The following is a 19,833-nucleotide window of genomic DNA, read 5'->3' on the forward strand; positions in this document are numbered from 1 at the left end:
CGTACAATGAAGAACTTCTTTGAGAAGAGAGACTGACATATATTAACTGTCCAACACAGACATTTGTTTGTTTATGTTCAGTATTTAGTGTATCAGCAAAGTGTAATAATAGAAGTAATCTGTAAAATGTAATATGTATTAACAGTGATCCAAAATGTCACAGTATAGTGTCAAAAACTGTCAGTTCAGTATATTAAGGCATCACAAAACTGTTGTAAAATGTCAGTATAGTAAGGTGTCAAACTGTTAAAACCTGTCAGTATAGTGTCAGAAACTGTAACTAAATGTCACAGTAAAGTTTCAAGTGTAACTTTTGAGTCTATTTTCAAAGTAATATCACAAAAGTGATCTTGTAATGCAGAAATGCCAAGTTTCTCTACTTTCAAATAAAATGTAAAACTCTGGCTAATAATATTCACTTTCATACAATATTAAACAGAGTGTCAAAATATTCTTTAGAAGTATTTATTTGAGTAACAATCCTTTTATCAGTCACAACAACAAAAATGCATTATATATACACACAAGACAAGCTGTAACAATATGAACAGTATAAACAGGACTGTGTACAGAGTGATAGTTGGATTTGAGTACTGATATTGCACTGTTTGTAATAAGAAGTGAGATACAAGTCAAAGTAATCTGTTACTAGATGTAGTTTGAAACAGTTAAATGTAAAAGTAGTATGTAATGGTAAAAGTAATCTAATTTTAGAAGTAACAGTAGAAGTAAGGCAGGCATAAAATATTTAGTTAAATGTTCAGTTTCAGCTGATTAGCATTAGTTAGTTAAAGTAATCAGTAGATTTAGATTTAGAAGTAAAATGTAATAAGAAAAACAGTAGAATGGTAGAGCAATCTAATATTAGAGGTAATGGTAAAAGTAATATAAAAGCAATGCAGAAGTAACAGTGATCCAAAATATAATTGAAAATGTCTGTAAAGCATCACAAAACTGTTGTAAAATGTCACAGTAACAAAATATTCTTTAGAAGTATTTATTTGAGTAACATAATCAGTCACAACAACAACAATAGAAAAGGGCATTATATATACAAGACTGTGTACACAGTGATAGATTGGATTTGAGTACTGATATTGCACTGTTTGTAATAAGAAGTGAGATACAAGTCAAAGTAATCTGTTACTAGATGTAGTTTTTAAGAAGTAGTATGTAATGGTAGAAGTAATAGTAAACCAAAATAGAAATAAGTCACTTCATAGTCAGGCATAAAAATATTTAGTTAAATGTTCAGTTTCAGCTGTAATGTTGAACTGTTGATGAGTAGTGTATTGATCATTTTCCTCTGTATGTTTCCTCCAGGTGTCTCCACTTTGTCCAGAGTCTTTGTACAATGAAGAAGATCTTTGAGACACACTGTATCAGGAAAGAGCAATAAGCAGAATCAGATGCAAGTCAAAGTAATCTGATACAATAAAATGTAACAGTACAGTCAAATATTAAAACTGTCAGGAGTCTAATATGTAAAAAACTATTTGGACTTACAGATGACTTTGTGTGATCAATGCAGCTGAAGACCTGAAGTGGATGAAAGAATGAAGCTGTTAATGAAATAAAAGAGCTCCACCATCTAACTGCTGTAAACTGTGTTGGTTTCCTGTTGTTCAAGTGAAAACACTGACCTGACAACTTCTTCACGTCTGTCTCTTCTCTCTGTGATGGGTCCATGGTTCCAGTTTGAATCCTGTGGAGAAAAACACAACAAACATTAATGTAAAGATGTGACTCTTAACATGTCAAAATAATGACACGCAGTAGAAGATACTCACTTTGCCCACTAGCTGATTGAAAGGCTGTGTGTGAGCTTCCCCGAGTGCCCCGGCCTCTGGTAGTGTAGTGGGATAAGCGTTGCGCTGCAACGTCAGAAGCAGCTCCTCCGGGAGCTGGTTCGCGTCCCACAGCTGCCAGCAGACTGGGGTGAAGAGCCGTCCAGTGGCGAAGGGGACCTCACGGTGCGATGGAGCAACGGGGGGGTCGGGTGGGGTCCGTCCCACCCGGCGTTTCTGAGAGGTGTAAAGAAGGGGTTATGAAACAATAAGAGACAACCAGCTGAAATTTTACAGAACAGAATGAACACAACAACAGAAAACTCTTACAAAACTACTACTTCTAGACTACTGAATGAAGTTTGAGGTGCAACTGCTTATGTTCTTTCTCGTTTCGTTAGTTTGGTTTAAAGTTAAAGAGTTCTATGACATAGAGCAGATGCTAACGGCATGGGTCGCTATGCTATGACATAGAGCAGATACTAACGGCATGTCGTCTGGCAGATTAGCTCACACCGACAAGCATCGGCTTAACAACTCAAAGAGCACGGGTTCGACTCCAAGCGTCGGCTAACGTGGCCGCAGTAAGACTCGGCAGTAATTGAGTTTTGTAAAGCTGCGGCAGACAAACGTACTCACAGTTTGCGGTGAAGAGTGAACAGGACCCTCCGGTGCGTGGACAGCTGAAATTTTCGGAGACACAATAATGATGCATTATATCAACGGCAAGAACAAGACTAAACTACAGTATACAAGAGTAGAATTGGTTGAACTGTTCACATTGCACAATGAGGCTCATATATGACAACACAGGCTGACGAGTGAGTGATAAATACAACGCTAGACCACATCAAAATATACTGTGCGTAGAATAATTAATGTCATTGTCATGTCGACACACGCTACCTGATTGGGGGGGGCAGAACTTCATTTCTTCTCGCCACAGTCTGAAGGAGGTCACTGCAGCTGAGAAACAGTCATTCCTGTTAACTTATATTCTTAAATACTTAACAATCATAGAAATTGCATCAAGACATCTCTGCTTAAAATTACCTCACTCAGATCAGAAGCCTTCCCTTCCTGATGTTGGTGTACTCACAGTGGGAGCCCAGGCGTCTATAGTATAATGGTGAAATTGAATACTCAGCGTCTTTAGAAGTATTTATTTGAGTAACATAATCAACAACAACAACAACAATAGACAAGGGCATTATATATACAAGACAGCTGTAACAATATGAACAGGATTGTGTACACAGTGATAGATTGGATTTATTGGACAGTGGTTACATATTACAGTAAGAAAAGAACAACACTCAAAAACAAATAATAAAATAACGTCATAGTACATAGTACAAACAGCCTTCATGAGAGGGTCAGACTAAAAAGAATAAACACTGACCTTCTGGAAACATCTTCATCGTCTGCCTCTTCTCTCTGTGAAAGAGAAAAACACAAGGGTGTGTGTGAATTACCTGGAGGCTTCAGTCTAAACTCTGACATTTTTGATGATGTGGTGTTTTGTTTGTTTTTTACGACCGCTAGCAGTCTACTACTACTACTTCTGCATTGTTTTAACTTTGTTTACATTGTTTCTGCTTTAGCTTAGATAGCTTTTACCATTACATGTTACTTTTCTCATTTGGACCTGAGAATGAAGGCAACATTCAAAAAGTGTCACTCGACTCACTGTTCGACAAAAAATTGCGGACTTTGTTCCTGTTTGCCCTACGAAACACGATTCTGATCCAAAGGACATCAACAGATTAAGGTTTATGTAGTATTTGACATAACAAATGTACAAACTGGCAGTTGAAAAAAACAAAGTAATAACATGTCTGATAGTCATGACACATGTAAAACACAACCTTCCTCTCTGTGAACTCTCAAGTCAGTGGAGTGAATACACATGACCAGAACATTTTAGTAGTAAAATCTCCTTTTCATACTGTTTGTAAAGGCTGGAACATGTTTGTACAACAGTAAATCTCAAGGAAACAACATACAACATCAAACTTCTGCTGCTGTCATTTGTTAGATTTGCTCAGCCATTCAAGGCCACAGTGAGGGTGGAGCCTCTGCAAATCTTCTGTCCTCCTCAGTCTCCTCGCCAGCTGGAGTGGATGAGGCCCTCTGTGCTTCACCAGAGGCAGGGTGGCTGCTGCCTCTTGCTTGCCCGTCTGCTGCACCATTTTATAAAAGACACATTCTGGATCTTGAAGGAGGGTGTAAGGCTCATCATATGCGTGGATTTTCCCTGCATCTAAAACCTGGACACAAAATCACATTTGTGATTAGTATATGAGGAGTATATGATTTCACGTCACCTTTCAAGTTAAACTAAATAACTGTCCTCTGTTGAATTTGCAGAGTTTAGTGTATTTATGAGCTTTTCAATTTTTAAAAGTAACTTTAAAAGATCTTACTTTTCAGTAAAAAGGACTGCTGCCCTCTAGTGGACAAAAGTTCTCATTTGCAGCAGTGATGTAGCTGTTTAAGGCTGTTTACAGTCAGCATCTGTTATGCTGCTGTCTTAGTCCTGCGTGTAAGACAGTAGCAGCACTTTACACCAGCAGCTGTAGACGCATAAATCACATGATCTAAAGTATATCTCTTTGTACTCACCAGTATGCGGTCACTGTCTATGATGGTGTTGAGACGATGAGCGATGGTGAGGACGGTACATTCTCTGAACTTGTCTCGTATGGTTTTCTGGATCATGAGACAGACACAGCACACACAGTTCCCTGCACATTAGTACAAGAATTCTGTCAGTGTGATCCTGTCAATGAGATGTGAGCCACAGTACCTGGGGTCCACGTTGGCCGTGGCCTCGTCGATGATGAGGATGCGGTTCTTCCTCAGGATGGGTGTGTGATTGATTGTGTGAATTGAATGAGCTGCTGCGTCAGTGCTCTGACATCTGTCCTCACCTGGATGAAGTCCACAAAGGTCCACGGTAAGTTAGAATCCAGCTGACCGATGTCCTTAGAGAACCTGTTGAGAACTCTTCCTGAGGTGAGACAGAACACAGATCATCAAACTACTGAACTGTAAACCAAGCACTCGAGATGACATCTTTTTCTTAAGTCAGTCAGTTTATGCTTTTTGCCAAATGCGCTGATGTGTAAACTTTTGCTCACCGATGGGGTTGATGTCAAAGAAGCGCACAGGTGTTCTGAGGATGGAGTTGAACATGCAGTTGTGCAGAGCCTGTGCGCACCTCACCAGCACATTGAACAGGAGCAGATTCCTCATGAAGCCAAAAACGATGACGGCTGCTGTCAAACCTGTAAAAAATATCCTCTTTTACCTGACTGACACATCACACAGTACACACAGTGCAGGAGACACACTGAGCAGAGTAAATAACATAGTGTGTTTTCAGGTTACCCCCATAAACGCCCAGGTAGAAAGCTGTGTCCAGCTCTTTGGTGATGTTCTGTCCGTTGTGGATGATAGTGCTGTTATAATCACCGAGCTTCTCTTGCTCATCAGCCCTGATCAGTCAGAAACAAGTATGAAATGACTTAAAAAATAAATACAAATAAATACAAATAAAAATAAATAAAATACCTAAATACACTGAGGAGAATTATGTCTTCTTAATGGTTTTCATACTGACCAGTAAGCTAGCCACCAGTCCTGCATGATGTATGCTACCTACAAGGGGAAAGAGGTAATCGTAAAGGATTTATACTTCTCATGTCATCACTTCTTTCACATTCTCTCAGTGAGCAAACATGTAGAAAGTGAAATAATTCTAAAAATAATTAGTTTTCTCTGTGTCTTCTTGCGTACCTGAGCCAGGAGGTTGACCAGTAAGACAACAAGCAGAGTAAAGATGCTTGCTCCAGCTCTTAGAAATTTGACGTACAGACTCACTCCGATGGTTCCCTCAGCTCGACTCTCCTCTACCACCGTCTGCACCGGCTCTGCCTGTGAGGACAACTCTGGATCAACTCATCATGATCACTGTGCACAGTTTTAGAGATTCCACGGCATACTGATAATAATGAAGTGAAAATGAAAATAATAAAGATAATGTACCAACCGGTAATTGGTCTCCATCTTTGACCGACTGCACAGAGGAGGACTGAGAGAGCACTGAATTCTGGGACAGAGTTCTGCTCCTGGTGGGGACGTCTGAAGGAGGCAGCTGTTGCTCCTCTTCCTCCTCTTTCTTCAGCAGGGAGGTGAAGTCCACTCCAGACCGCTGCAGCTCCATGTACGTGGTTAAACAATAACCAAACTTCCAACAGCAGCTTATGTGAAAATTTTTAAGATAATAAGTACAGAACTAGTTGTTCTATATGTACATTAAATCTCTCTGTGACCGACAGTCAGCTCGTTTCGTTATTGTGTATTGTCTTCAGCTGAGAGTATCGTCACTCCCTTAATGAATACTAACCATTATGGCTGAACCAGAACGTCTACAACACCTGCTTCTCTCATCCAATATTTATTGGACAAGTGTTTCAAACAAACAAAACCCCTTTATTAAAATCACATTTTGAACTATGAACCAAATCTACTTCACACAACTTTCAACCATACACACCACTCACTCCCACAAAATACAACTCTAAATGATCAAAAATCCATACCATTCATTTCTTCCTTTTCTACACACATATATACTGTATTATCAGCTTACATATATTTTCAGCAAAAACTAAACATAAACAACAATCAATGCTCTGCCTAACACAAGTACGTCACTTTTCCAATATACTGCATACTCAACACTTTAAATGAAATAAAAAGTTATTTGTGCATTACCTGGAGGCCTCTGTCCTGGTCTCAAAGAACTTCTGCATGTATGGAGACACCTGGAGGAAATCAAAGAAAAACCATACATAAAATGATCAATACGCTACTACCTATTCCTAATCGACACTTTACAAAAACACAGAAACATATTTGACATTTAAGAAAATATTTTTATACCTTATTGCACTGACAATTTACTACAAAGTCACTTTTATTTCTATTTTACATTACTTTGACTTGTATCTTACTTCTTTTTTCAAACAGTGCAATATCAATACTTAAATACAATCTATCACTGTGTACACAGTGCTGTTTATCATTTTTTGCAACAATTCCCACTTCCAAGATATACTGAAGCATCCCTGCAGCATAATATTCCCAGCACTGCGTTTCACTATGGAGTCGCTGTTCTTTGGGTGGTACGCCTCTCTAAACTATGTTTCTAGAACAGCAACAGTAACATCACAGTAAACTCAATATCTCACTGGACAGAAATCTAAAATGTTGGTGGGCATGTTTGACTAAGAGAGTAAAGTCTACAACAATTTGCAAAATTTGGAGATTAGTGACAAACTAACCAGTTAGACTACATACAGACAAGCTTTCATTTTAGCTGTTAGTAACAGTTTGCCATGAGCTTAACCAGCGTGCTGTGCTTCGTGTTAAACATGTCATGAGACTGTGGACAATGCTGAAAATATTACCCTACTAACTACTGGCCGAACAGGCGCTTTGACAAAGAAAAGGTAAAGGCCAGCAGCTTTTACTTTTCAATGCACTTGTCGTCAACTTGAGTGGCTTATATTCAGCTGGTTCACCTCGACGCCGGTGGATGTAGATGTGCACTTTTCCTGTCGCCGTACACTGAGTAACGCGAAAAAATCAGCTGACCCCGTGTGAAATTTCCTAACTGATCAAAACCAAACTGTAAAGACAGCATCAATCCACACACACACACAGATACCCCCTCCCAAAAAGCCATCAGAAAGTAATACAATGGCTCCATCTATAGGACAAAGCAGTGAACTGCTCCAAAAAAAATGACAGCTCTCACAGCTGTCAAATATCAAACTTTGACAGGCCAGAACAGGCACACGCTTCAACAAAAACTCACAATTTTCACAAGAATTTATCCTCAAGGCCTTAAGGAGGTCTTGACAACATTTAATGTGAATCCGGTCACCCTGCTTGTAACTGCACATCACACCATGAAATATGTCATGTCCTATTCTGAATAGATGGCGCTACAACAATTGTATGAATATTGACATATGGATGTGTGCAGATAGGGACCATTAACAATACTGTAAACTTTGCTGCAGTTTGGACAAAGTATGGCTGAACTGCAGCAAGTTCAATGCAACTACTGCTTCCGTGGCCAGTGATCCCACTTTGAGGGGCCACAATGGGTACGCCCCTTCAATGAAAACTCAATTTAATATCTTCTACATCTTAATAATGTAATTCTAAATTTTGAAGTCAATTGGATAAAATGTCCAGGAGGGTTATAAAAATTCCCAACCCCTGGAAATGGCAAAATATCAGAAAATTGTTGACCTTTGAATCAAAATGATAGACTTCCTCTTGGGTTTAGAATATGGCTCTATGGTGCATCTTCGGATGTTACATTATAGTACAAATTTTTAGGTGCAACAAGCTTGAGGGGCTGTTCAATTAAAAAACCTAGGTGGCGCTATTGAGGCCACTTTGCCACGCCCATGCTCAAGAATCCTAAATTATGTAATTTTTTGCCGTGCCTGACGCGTTAGGCCCTCATAACGGCCATTTTGTCGGCGGGAAAAAAAGAAAAAAAAATAATGAAAAAACTAATAAACCAAACGAAAACAATAGGGTCCTTGCAACTTGTTGCTCGGGCCCTAATTATTAGCCAGAGGTTAGGCTTAGGGTTTGTTTTAGCCACAATTTTACATTCTATTTGCAAGTAGAGAAGATTTGGCATTGGAAGATCACTTTTATGATATTAATTTAAATATACACTCCTAAGTTATACTGTGACACTTTTTGAGAGTTTTTTTAGTACAGGTTACTCTTATTATTACACTTTTCTGATACTCAGTATTCAACATAAACAGTTTAATGTCAGTGCTGAGTTGGACAGATTGTGTAAAGTTGTGAATTACCTGGAGGCCTCTGTCCTGGTCTCACAGACCTTCTGCATTGTATAAAGACTCTCCGCGATCGTGGAGACGCCTGGAGGAAATTGAAGAGAAACGTGCATAAAATGATCAATACGCTACTACCTATTCCTAATCGTCACTTTACCAAAACACAGAAAAGTATTCAACATTACAGCTGAAACTGAACATTTAACTAAATATTTTTATGCCTTATGGTACTGACAACTTACTATAAAGTGGCTTTTATTTCTATTTTGAATTACTATTACATTAGATTAGATAGACTTTATTTATCCCACTTGTGGGAAATTCACGTTACAGCAGCGAGAAACAAGGGTGACCAAAATAGGAAAATAGAACAGAAGTAACAAAGTTAAAGTGCAGCAATCAGCATTAGAAAAACAACTCTCTGTGCAGTTGTGAAATGTACCGTCAAAAATACATGAGGCAAACATCCTCCCCTCACCCACCTCCTCGATGGAGTCCAAAGAGCAGTCCGGGACGGAGCCGGCCCGCCTGACCGGCTTATTCGCTACGAAGAACCTCGGTCTTCTCAGCGGTTGGAGACGACGCTGGCCCTTCTTGTACGGGGCGTTGCTGTTACGAGACCTCCTGCAAAGAAATTCAAGCAGAAACTCTTCAATAGCTCACATGTTCTATGGATGCAAGAATTGTGAAGCAGCTATCAAATAAGGGGTCCTATGTTAAAATGTAACTTGACCTGTGAAGACGTTTTTGATTGAAATAGCTTTTGATGTCAGTAAATATGACCTCCTAATGCTGCAAAGTCAACAAATGCCCATTTTCAGTTCTTTACAACCTATAAAATGTTTTGAAACTCTGTTCTGTGTAATAATTTGGAACAGTGCATTTTAAGTTTTTTATTTTTGAAAAAAATACTATTATCATTGGGAGGTTTGTTCAAAAACATTTGAATTATATTCTAACAGTTGATGACTTGAAAATTATGCTGAGTGTCATTTGCATTTACTATATAGCAAAATCAGAGAAAAAATATCATTTGCATAATAATTTGGAACACAGTGTATTACTTCTACTGTTTCAAACTACATCCAGTAACAGATTACTTGCGTGAGACTTGCATCTCACTTCTTATTTCAAACAGTGCAATATCAGTACTCAAATCCAATCTATCACTGTGTACACAGTCCTGTTTATACTGTTCATATTGTTACAGCTTGTCTTGTAGATATATATAATGCCCTTTTCTATTGTTGTTGTTGTGACTGCATTACAACTGCATTACAAGATCACTTTTATGATATTAATTTGAAAACAGACTCAAAAGTTATACTGTGACATTTTTTGAGCGTTTTTGATGCCTTATTATACTATGATATGCCGTCCTGTGCAATACAACACACCTGTGCAATATATTGACATTCACGCCTATACCTCATTGTATATAGAGTTGCACTGTTTTTGTATATCTATATTTCTATATATATATTTTTTGTTTCTGTATATTTTTATGTTTGCACTCTTCAGGAGGACCTCTCCAATTTTATTGTACTTTTAGTAAAATGACAATAAAGGGCATTCTATTCTATTCTATTCATACTACACTATGACATTTTTGGAGTGGTTTTCACGCCTTGCTACACTATGACCATTTTTGATGCACATTTTTTGTCTTTTTTTCAAAAACACATTATTTGTCTGGTTGCATACTTGGTGTGTTTCATTGGTTCCTACGCTGAGAAAAACATACCTCTCCGTGACGGCGGCAGGAGCCGAGTCCCGTCTCGTCCCCCTGGATACGACGCAGAAGAATCGGAATTAAGATCCTCAACAACCTCGTAAAACGTATCGTCAAAAATGCCTGCACGCGTGTCCACTGTTCATTTGTTTCTGTCTTTACCTTAAAGTCAAATTAAAGAATGAAATTACTCTTACTCTTACTCTTATCAAACCAGAGCGGTGTAACGTCGGTGCTCTGTATCTCTCACTTGATGTGATGCTGTTGTTAAATTACCTGTCCTGGATCTTCTGGCCTCTTGTTTATTGGTGATGGTTGTTTATTGTCCTCACCTCCTGAAGAACCAACAAATAAGAAATTAATCACATTAACTGCAATATCATTATTTTTTAATCAACTAATCACTGAAGAAATGTACAGAATAATCACAATCACATGAATGTAATGCTGTTCTGTTCTTCATGAACTTCACGTTCATTAACACTGCGTGTTTCCGTATGCAGTCTACAATTACAACAGCCTGCATTATATTGTCTTTCAGGACGACAATTCCTGTTTACAAGGACAATAAATAATGATTATTGAAACTGATAATATGCAACGCCAACGACGCTAAACTCTGTTATGTACGACGATATATAATGGAACCGGTGTTTTCATCCGTCCCCGTTACAAACATACACAAAAAACTGGCGATAAAAACAGATATGATTAGAAGCAATGGCTAATGCTAATTCTAATGCTAACGCACGCCGCTAATTAGTTAGCTTGTTAGCCTTACCTCCTGCTGCAGGTGAGCTCGGCGTGTGTTGTAACTGGCTCGTTGTAACATCCGCGCTTCTTCGGCAACAAAGTTTCTCACAGCGACAACAACCCCAGGTAAAAACGATGGCGTAAAACGTTGATTTTAATCTCCATTTTCACTCGACTGTTCGCCATTGTTCCTCCACCGACCTGCTCTCCTCCTCGAGGTCCAGAACGATGACGTCACACGCCAGCCAACGTCGACCAACGTCAGCATACGAAACGCTGATTGGTCGACTGATTCTGCTCCGCCTAATCGCTTCTGATTAGTTGAATTCGCGGAAGTTGTTCGCTCCGAGTGAAGACCGTGGAGGTATTAACAAACTGATTTACCAAATTAATATTTCAACGATAGCCGTCTGTCCCTTTGTTTCTAGATCACAAAGCCGAGCGCAGCACTGGACAGCAATGCAAAGCTACAGAAACGACATAGCTGGAGAGTAGTCGCTGCAAGTTTAAAAGCTTGATGACATCAGGGCCTGGTTCGCTCTGCACGCTGGCAACCCTGGTTAAGTTAATCACATGGACGCATACACATATGCGCACACACACAAAAGACACAGAAATACATAACCACACAGGGACCAAAAGGCCACTGCATCCTCAAGCTGTGCTCCCTTACTGACCGCATCTTTGACAACAAGATGTCGCTGCTATTCTACCCACTCACAACACACACACTATGTTTACAAGACACCCAATCGCAGTGCAGAAAAAAAAACAGTGCTGCCGTGATTCGTATGCTGAAAAGACAACAGGGGATAGTAGGGCTGGAGTAGCAACTGACAAAAGAAACTTGTTTAACCATCTTAGGTGTTATTCCTTACTGATTAACTCTACCTGCATATACATTTCCCCTTCACTCCTTTTTAAAGAGTGAAATAGAGCTAGATCAGGATTGAACTTAGTTTCTTAAAAGCAAAACTGGACAAAGAAAACAACAAAAGTGTTCTTGTATTATTGGTTTGGTTATTGATTTGGTTGCCACCCCAGTTCCCCCTTGCCCCTACAGATTGGTATCCAGAGTAGGACGCCCAATTTCATCAGCACAGTTTCACAGTTTGTGACTTCTTACTAGACTGACACGTTTTAAACCTTAACTGTACTGTTACATTGAGTGACTCCAGACTATACTGTAACTTTCATTTCTATTTTGGATTACTATTACTTCTGCATTGCTTTTATATGACAATTTAGTTCTAAAGTTACATTTAACTTTTACTGTTTCAAACTACATCTAGTAACAGATTACTTTGACTTACATCTCACTTCTTATTTCAAACTGTGCAATATCAGTACTCAAATCCAATCTATCACTGTGTACACAGTCTTGTATATATGATGCCCTTTTCTATTGCTGTTGTTGTGACTGATAAAGGATTATGTTACTCAAATAAATACTTCTAAAGAATATTCTGCTGCTGTATTTAATATTGTATCAAAGTGAATATTATTAGCCAGAGGTTAGAGTTAGGGTTTTCAACCTCAATTTTACATTTTATTTGCAAGTAGAGAAAACCTGGCATTTCTGCATTACAAGATCACTTTTGTGATGTTAATTTGAAAATAGACTCAAAAGTTATACTTAAAACTTAACAGTACTGTGACATTTAGTTACTCCTAACTACACTGACATTTAGTTTTTATATTTTATATTTGTATCCCTTTGCATTTTCAATTTACACATTCATAGCATATTATTTATGGTGTATATATCTTTCTATTTTATGCTATTATATTATTCTATCTTGTACTGTTGTATTTTTGTTGCATTCACATATGGACTACTGTGACGACCGAATTTCCCTTCGGGGATGAATAAAGTCATCTATCTATCTATTTAGTTAAATGTTCAGTTTCAGCTGTAATGTTGAACTGTTGATGAGGAATAGGTAGTAATGTATCAATCATTTTCCTCTGTATGTTTCACAGAGTCTTCGTACAATGAAGAAGTTCTTTGAGACCAGGACACAGGCCTCCAGGTAATTCACACACTGTCCAACACAGAGCACTGTGTATCAGGGAAGTGTAATAGAAGTAATGTAAAAGCAATTAGCAAGTCAAAGTAATCTGTTACTAGATGTAGTTTGCAACGGTAAAAGTTAAATGTAAATTTAGAACTGCTTTGTAATATAAAGGCAATGCAGAAGTAAAGAAGTCACAGTATAGTCAGGAGTTACTAAATGTAACAGTACAGTACAGTGTCAAAAACTGTCACAGTATTGTTAAGTTTTAAAACCTGTCAGTCTAGTCAGAAGTCACTTAATTTAACAGTAAAATGTCATGTAAAAAACTATTTGGACTTACAGATGAGTTTGTGTGATCAATGCGTGTTGTTGTCTGTGCAGGAGGAGAAGACGACAGCAGCTGAAGACCTGAAGTGGATGAAAGAATGAAGCTGTTAATGAAATAAAAGAGCTCCACCATCTAACTGCTGTAAACTGTGTTGGTTTCCTGTTGTTCAAGTGAAAACACTTCGTTTCTCTCTAATGTATATCAATGTCAAACCTAATTATCAAAAGGGTTTCTATTCTGTTCTGACTATACATATAGTTTCCATATTTTTGCAGCCACATTGTTGACAAACCCTAATTCAGACTGATAAGTTACAGTAGCTTTAATTTGTTCCAGACAAAAAGTTTAAAGAGTCAAAGTACAGTTGAGATAATGACCAAGTCAGAGTGAAAAGAATAAAGTAACACTGTCTTCACGTCTGTCTCTTCTCTCTGTGATGGGTCCATGGTTCCAGTTTGAATCCTGTGGAGAAAAACACAACAAACATTAATGTAAAGATGTGACTCTTAACACATCAAAATAAAAGCACAGAGTTTCTGGGTACTGAATTCTTCAAACTGTCAAAAGATAGAACAGTAAATCTCCAAAGAAACCAGAGTGTGAACTAGAAGAAGCTGCTCATATTCACACAACAGCAGTGGATGGAAATTGAAATTCATTGAAATCCATTGAAATTTGATCTATGTAAATAAAGATTTAAGTGTTTTTGTGACAAATCAAACTATTCAGACTTGAGATGAGTTGCTGAAGATCTACAGTGTCAGTGCTCTTGTGTTTGTGAAATACCTGGAGGCCTGTGTCCTGGTCTCAAAGAACTTGTTCACTGTACAAAGACCAAGTGGAGACACCTGGAGGAGGTCAAAGAGAAACATAGAAAGGAAAAAGATCAATACACTACTAGCTATTCCACATCAACAGTTCAACCCCAGAAAATGAAGTGACAACTATTCAAAATATATGGTTATGGTTTTATCGCCCGGCCCTAATTCAATACTAAAGTCATTAAATAGCAAGGATTTGAAGAATAACACTGTGACTAAGATTCGTAATCGAGCTTGTCAGGACACATACCTGTTTGGTGTTTGTGTCCAGGCTGCAGCGGCTGAAGCAGTAAACCTGGAAAACACAAGTGTAACAAACAACAACAAAGACAACGTGAGCCACGCGATATAAACGCGCGATAACAGAACGAAACGATCGTTGAGAGTTTCCATATGTCCACAGCAGAGCTTCTAAATTCTATGATCAACACACTACTGCATATTATAGCTGAAACTATTTAACTAAATACACAGTACTGTTCATATTGTTACATCCTGTCTTGTATATATATCTGATGGCTTTGCATGCCTTACTATACCATGGTATTTTTAACAACATACTATTGTATATACTATGCTTTGACATTTTTATGCCTTACAAACTACTTCTAGTAATGACTTACATCTACATACTTCTGATATACTGAACACTGAAAAGAAACATCAATACTTGGACTGTTGATGTAAAGCTGTTTGTGAATTACCCGGATGCCTCAATCTTAGTCTCAAAGAACTTCTTCAGTGTTCAAAGACTCTCAGTGACCCATCTCTGCAATCCTGGAAAATGTGGTGTCACCTGGAGAAACATACAAAGGAAAATAATCAATACACTACTGCCTATTACAGCTGAAACTGACTGATAAAGGATTAATATTGTATGAAAGTGAATATTATTAGGTTTACAGTTTACAACTTCAATTTGACATTTTATTTGCAGAGAATATACGATTATACGAGAACATAAACTGAACATAAACACCACTTGAACCGTCTCGGTGATCATGGAGACAGTGGTGACACCTGGAGGAAATGAACATTACATTACTGAACATTTAACAAAATATTAACGAAACATCTTCATTGTACGAAGACTCGCTGTGATTGCAATACAACTTTTTCTTGACAGACATTTAAGACTGTACCAATCATGTGGCTGGAGTTACAGCAATCAGCGACAGCCGTGCACTGCACTGCAGACTGTGTCGAAACCATTAATAACTAGTTAGACCACTAATCTGTTTTAACATCTGAAGCAGTACAAAGTAACTGACCTTCGTTAACTCCCTGACCGTAAACATTTCTCTCAGACGGCACAGAGCTTCACTGTGTCATTCTTCATTGACCAAGATTAGAATTGGATTGTCTTCAAACTGCCTACAACGTCATCGTGACTGGCTGGTTGGGGGTCCACAACTCATGTCAGGGACGCCTCTGTCACACAGAGACATATTGTAACACAAACATATTCTAACCCACGTTTAACGAGCTAATGCTAACGCTGGCCCGCTAGCTAGTTAGCTACCTCCTTAGCCTTACCTTCGCAGGTGTGTTCAGCATCCAGCCTCACTCGTGTTCGACAAAAAATAGCTTCATAACTTGTTTTGGCATCCGTGCTTCTTTCTTCTTTCGGTAATTACGTTTGGTTTAAATCTGTTTTTCGACTTCGTTTCTCTGCCTCTCTGCTCTTCAAACAAAACATCCAATGGGGAGGGCGTGGCGGAGGGATACAAAGGTGAAAGGTGAAATGTGGCTTCAGTCTCTCCATGGGATTTGTTGGCAGAAAAATACCAGCCAACATACCAGGTTCAGAATTGAATTGAATCAGACAAGACAGTGACGAAGTGATGAACTGCTGCCACACACACACACACAATGAAATTCTTTATTTTGCAGAGCGGATTGATAAAATACAATGAAAACCAACTACACCACACGTGTTGTCTATCTATCTATCTACCTGAGATTTCACTTTTTGTGTTCTTGTTTTCACCTTATAAATATAGAAAATAATTTAAAATTGTAGAAAAAATATGTCCTGAATTTCACTTCTTCTCCCTGGTGCACCACAAACACCACAGACGAGTAGTAGTTTTGTACCTTTGCATCACATATAGTTATGAAGTAAAAAAAAAAGACTTACAAATTTAAATATAGTGGTGACATTACAACATGCAAAGCAGTATGGCTTTCTGTTCCTCCTGTGTATGGCTTAGTATACAGTGCACAGATGGTTCCCTTAGTGTGAGTCTCATTGGTCCACTTGTCTTTTCTTACTGCAAAAGAGAGAAGATAAAAATCACACCTGGCCTGAAGAGTAAAAACAGACCTCAAACAATTATCAGTTCAGTCATGTGACTCAGTTTTACCTTTCTCCTGAGGGCTTGGAGGTCATGACCCAGAGTAAATATTCCTTCGCAGCCATGGAGTCAAGCACCTTGTTGACGTCACTGGTGAAGCTTCCATCTACATGCCTCCTGCTGAGCGTTTCACCCCACCTGTCCTTTTCAGATCTGAGTATGTACACAGGCACACAATGTAAACACTGCCCACTAAGGGTTAGTGACCCCACAGTGTGGAAACGGTTGCTCCTCAAAAAAAAAAAAAAATCATCATTCTTATCATTGCTATCTTTGTGATTTCGTGTTGTTATGATCATTGTCTCTTGCATGTTCTGTGTCAGATATGATCGTCTCACGCAATCATCGCACGGGGTAATATATTAATCAACGCAGTGCAACAAGTTCAGGTGATTTATTTAGGCACAACCACAAGAAACGTCAAGAAACAAAGCAAAGAAAGGAAAAAAGGTGAAGTGGCACAAGAGGCAGTTGATTAGCTCTTTCCCTCTGACTCAACATCTCTCTGTCTGTCTTGTCATGGTGGAATCAGACACAGGCAGGCAGGCCATTAGGGGTTTTGGTACTGTAGTAGAAGAAAGAAGGGACAGCCTACTCTCTTCTGACTTGTCCAGACTTGAGCCTGTCAACAAAGTCTTTGATTGCCTGGTTCTTGAGGTAAGAGCTCACATCACTGGTGAAGGTCCCATCTGCGTGGCGCTTTTCTGCAGATCTGAAAACACACAGTGACACTCACTTACCTCACAGTTGTGGTTACAAGTTACAGATGAAGAGTTTATATATAACGTGATTAAGAAACATATCACAATGTTGAAGATTAAAAAAAAGGTTCAGCTACAACAGATGATGTATTAACAATTATAATGTCAGATATACAGTATAATGAATGTACCAGTAACAGGAGACATTTTAGTGCAGAATAAGAATTTTGGCTTTTGCTATGCTAATAATACTTCTGTAGGATTTTGACTTTTATTATGGTGGACTATTTTTACTTTAAGAAAAATAAGCCAGCGCTTTTTACAAAAAAACATATGGTATAATTTATATGAAAAATGTATTGAATGGATTCCACACTGACCCACTCCTCTTGTTGTTCATCAGCCACCGAACAAAGTCCTGTGCCTTCCTGTCCTCCAGGTATTTGCTGTAGTCGTTTGAGAAAGTTCCCTCTGAGTGTCTCTTCATGTTCGACAGCTCCCTCGGCTCAGCCACTAACGTGTCGTCTGCCTCGAAACTGCAGTACAGAAAAATCTTAGAAATATGACACACATGGCCTTTTTATACGACAAATAACTGCCATTGTAAATACACTGTATACATGCATGTCATTTTGTATAAGTAAAAAAAAAGAAAGAAGGAAAACAAGAAAAATAAAGGTGTGTCCCAACACTGTGAAGCCCAGTAAGCATTTACGGAAACAGAAGAGAGATGCAGTTTGTTTTTCCATTTGTCCAAATTTGGGCTCCCATTTGCTTTTAAAGAATATAGAATATTTATTTTATTCAGATGCAATTACACCTAAAAATGTAACTGAAGAGACCAATCATATTTAGTATGATTTGTCAATATGATGCTCCATCTGTATCTTTTAAATGTATTTGCACCACAGGTGTGAAGCATAATAATTTTTTACATTTTCAGATATTTCTCCCATTTTCTTACAATTTTCTGTATTATAGAAATTTCATGATCCACATTCGCAGCAGCAGTCGCTCAGGAACAAGAGAATGAGAGGATGTAGAGCACATAACCCACTGCTTCCATTTTCTGCACACAGAGGAACTCAAAGCAGTAGAACCTGTGGTCCCTTAAACAAAAACATAACTAGGTGACGTTTAGATGGGATTTCTGTACCTTGAGCTGTCATCAGCCTCGAGCAGAGGAACCTGCCAGCTGCTGTGGACGAAGCCGAGGACCAGAAGGATGCCAGCCAGGGAGTAGATGCTTTTCATGGTTATAACCTATGCCACAGAACAGCACGCAGCACACATTTAGCTTAAAAAACACTGCATATTCAATCAGACAGCTGAAGATGAGCAGCAAAACACAGCTCACCGTTTCTTCTTTCTCTCCAAAGAACTGTGCAGGTAGTTCCACTGCTTGTTGCTGGTGTCTGTATCTAACTGGGTTCTCCTACTTTGTGGTCTTATATACTGTAAGAGGTGGAGGAGGATGACTCTGCTCAGGTGGACCAATTTTACCACTCTGCCAGGTCCACCTGTTACTCTCAACCCATTAGACACGGGCCCTGGCTCATTGGTCGAATGAACAACCAGAGCATTTGTTCAGAGAGGAAAGATGTCATTCATGCGTGATGCCAGCTGGTACTTAGGTGTTAAGATCAAACAATCGCATTTCATCCTGTTTAACAGAAAGTAGGGGAGATGCTTTAATGTGCTACTGTGTCATCATGGGAAGTGATATGTGTGCAATCGTATCTGGGAGGTGAGTCAGTATTTGTGGGTTCTTTCCGAACAAATTTGAAAGATGGGAAATATTGAGTGTTTTTTGCATCAGTGGCAGCTATCTGTGTTTTACAAGGGCCATTGTCCAATACACATTGATTCTTAAAAAAAAAAAAAAAAAGTACTGCTGCTGCTATATGACTCTAACATACCGTGCCATATATTTTATTTGCTGGAAAAAACAAAAATAGATCAGCAGAACATCAAGGCAGATCTCATAGACCTAAAGTACAGCGTCAGAGTACTTCCTTACTTCCATTAACTGTCCTGAGGTAATTTCTTTATCCACTAACTTTACAAAATAAAATCTCATTCCTATCCTGCGATCTCTCTCTCTGATCCTGAGTAAGCCCCACTAACAGCCAGTTTTCAGCTTTTCACTAACAGCCAGTTGCTACACACTCTCAACATGAGTGTGTAGCAAATTTCATGGCAATCCATCCAGCGACTGTTGAAATCTTTCACTGAAAACCACAAATGCTAGCCTAATGGTGACCCTAAATTTAAAGTCAGGACATCACCAAAATCATTGCAGAGTCTTCCTCTGGGGCCCAATGGGTATCTGGATTAAATGTCATGGCAATTCATCTAACAGTTATCAAGACACTTCACTCATAATCAAAAATATCTGACTTCCATCTGGCCGGTCTCATATCGCAACACAAAGTCC

The 19,833-nt window shown here is 38.7% G+C and overlaps 2 protein-coding genes across 5 annotated transcripts; both read right to left on the minus strand.

The window, feature by feature from the left end:
• Positions 1-449: 449 nt before the first annotated feature.
• On the minus strand, positions 450-16,055 carry LOC108900601 (ATP-binding cassette sub-family C member 4). Of its 4 annotated transcripts, none has more exons than XM_051066014.1 (28): positions 15,875-16,055; positions 15,043-15,134; positions 14,589-14,633; positions 14,304-14,365; positions 13,895-13,979; positions 13,530-13,597; positions 11,200-11,484; positions 10,695-10,753; positions 10,431-10,472; positions 9,169-9,310; positions 8,702-8,771; positions 6,570-6,619; positions 5,842-6,052; positions 5,589-5,726; positions 5,413-5,450; positions 5,181-5,287; positions 4,931-5,077; positions 4,597-4,800; positions 4,413-4,499; positions 3,794-4,057; positions 3,190-3,224; positions 2,841-2,903; positions 2,694-2,753; positions 2,427-2,470; positions 1,791-2,024; positions 1,644-1,705; positions 1,507-1,539; positions 450-1,377 (listed from the first exon to the last, which is right to left on the minus strand). In XM_051066014.1, the coding sequence occupies exons 12-18, from the start codon at positions 6,605-6,607 to the stop codon at positions 4,649-4,651; spliced, it is 831 nt and encodes a 276-aa protein (XP_050921971.1). In that variant the 5' UTR covers positions 6,608-6,619; positions 8,702-8,771; positions 9,169-9,310; positions 10,431-10,472; positions 10,695-10,753; positions 11,200-11,484; positions 13,530-13,597; positions 13,895-13,979; positions 14,304-14,365; positions 14,589-14,633; positions 15,043-15,134; positions 15,875-16,055; the 3' UTR covers positions 450-1,377; positions 1,507-1,539; positions 1,644-1,705; positions 1,791-2,024; positions 2,427-2,470; positions 2,694-2,753; positions 2,841-2,903; positions 3,190-3,224; positions 3,794-4,057; positions 4,413-4,499; positions 4,597-4,648. The 4 variants fall into 4 exon arrangements, with proteins under 4 accessions (XP_050921971.1, XP_050921972.1, XP_050921973.1 ...); XM_051066015.1 differs by having other exon boundaries at positions 10,431-10,580; XM_051066016.1 differs by lacking the exon at positions 11,200-11,484.
• Positions 16,056-16,206: 151 nt separating this feature from the next.
• LOC108900575 (glucagon-1) lies at positions 16,207-18,916 on the minus strand. The gene is made up of 6 exons (XM_018701702.2): positions 18,754-18,916; positions 18,553-18,659; positions 17,777-17,932; positions 17,291-17,407; positions 16,705-16,848; positions 16,207-16,611 (listed from the first exon to the last, which is right to left on the minus strand). The coding sequence occupies exons 2-6, from the start codon at positions 18,648-18,650 to the stop codon at positions 16,587-16,589; spliced, it is 540 nt and encodes a 179-aa protein (XP_018557218.1). The 5' UTR covers positions 18,651-18,659; positions 18,754-18,916; the 3' UTR covers positions 16,207-16,586.
• Positions 18,917-19,833: the final 917 nt, after the last annotated feature.

The sequence above is a fragment of the Lates calcarifer genome, linkage group LG7_2 (genome assembly GCF_001640805.2).
Source record: "Lates calcarifer isolate ASB-BC8 linkage group LG7_2, TLL_Latcal_v3, whole genome shotgun sequence".
Taxonomy (NCBI): Eukaryota; Metazoa; Chordata; class Actinopteri; family Centropomidae; genus Lates; species Lates calcarifer.

Excerpts from the sequence above, each read along its gene's own strand:
- LOC108900601 (XM_051066016.1), bottom strand. The coding sequence starts at position 6,607 with ATGCAGAAGTTCTTTGAGACCAGGACAGAGGCCTCCAG. Across the intron at positions 6,053-6,569 it reads ACCAGGACAGAGGCCTCCAG|CTGCTGTTGGAAGTTTGGTT; the intron begins GTAATGCACAAA and ends TTTTCACATAAG. Across the intron at positions 4,801-4,930 it reads CTTTGACATCAACCCCATCG|GAAGAGTTCTCAACAGGTTC; the intron begins GTGAGCAAAAGT and ends GTCTCACCTCAG.
- LOC108900575 (XM_018701702.2), bottom strand. The coding sequence starts at position 18,650 with ATGAAAAGCATCTACTCCCTGGCTGGCATCCTTCTGGTCCTCGGCTTC. Across the intron at positions 17,933-18,552 it reads GAGGCTGATGACAGCTCAAG|TTTCGAGGCAGACGACACGT; the intron begins GTACAGAAATCC and ends TCTGTACTGCAG. Across the intron at positions 16,612-16,704 it reads TCCAAGCCCTCAGGAGAAAG|TAAGAAAAGACAAGTGGACC; the intron begins GTAAAACTGAGT and ends TCTCTTTTGCAG.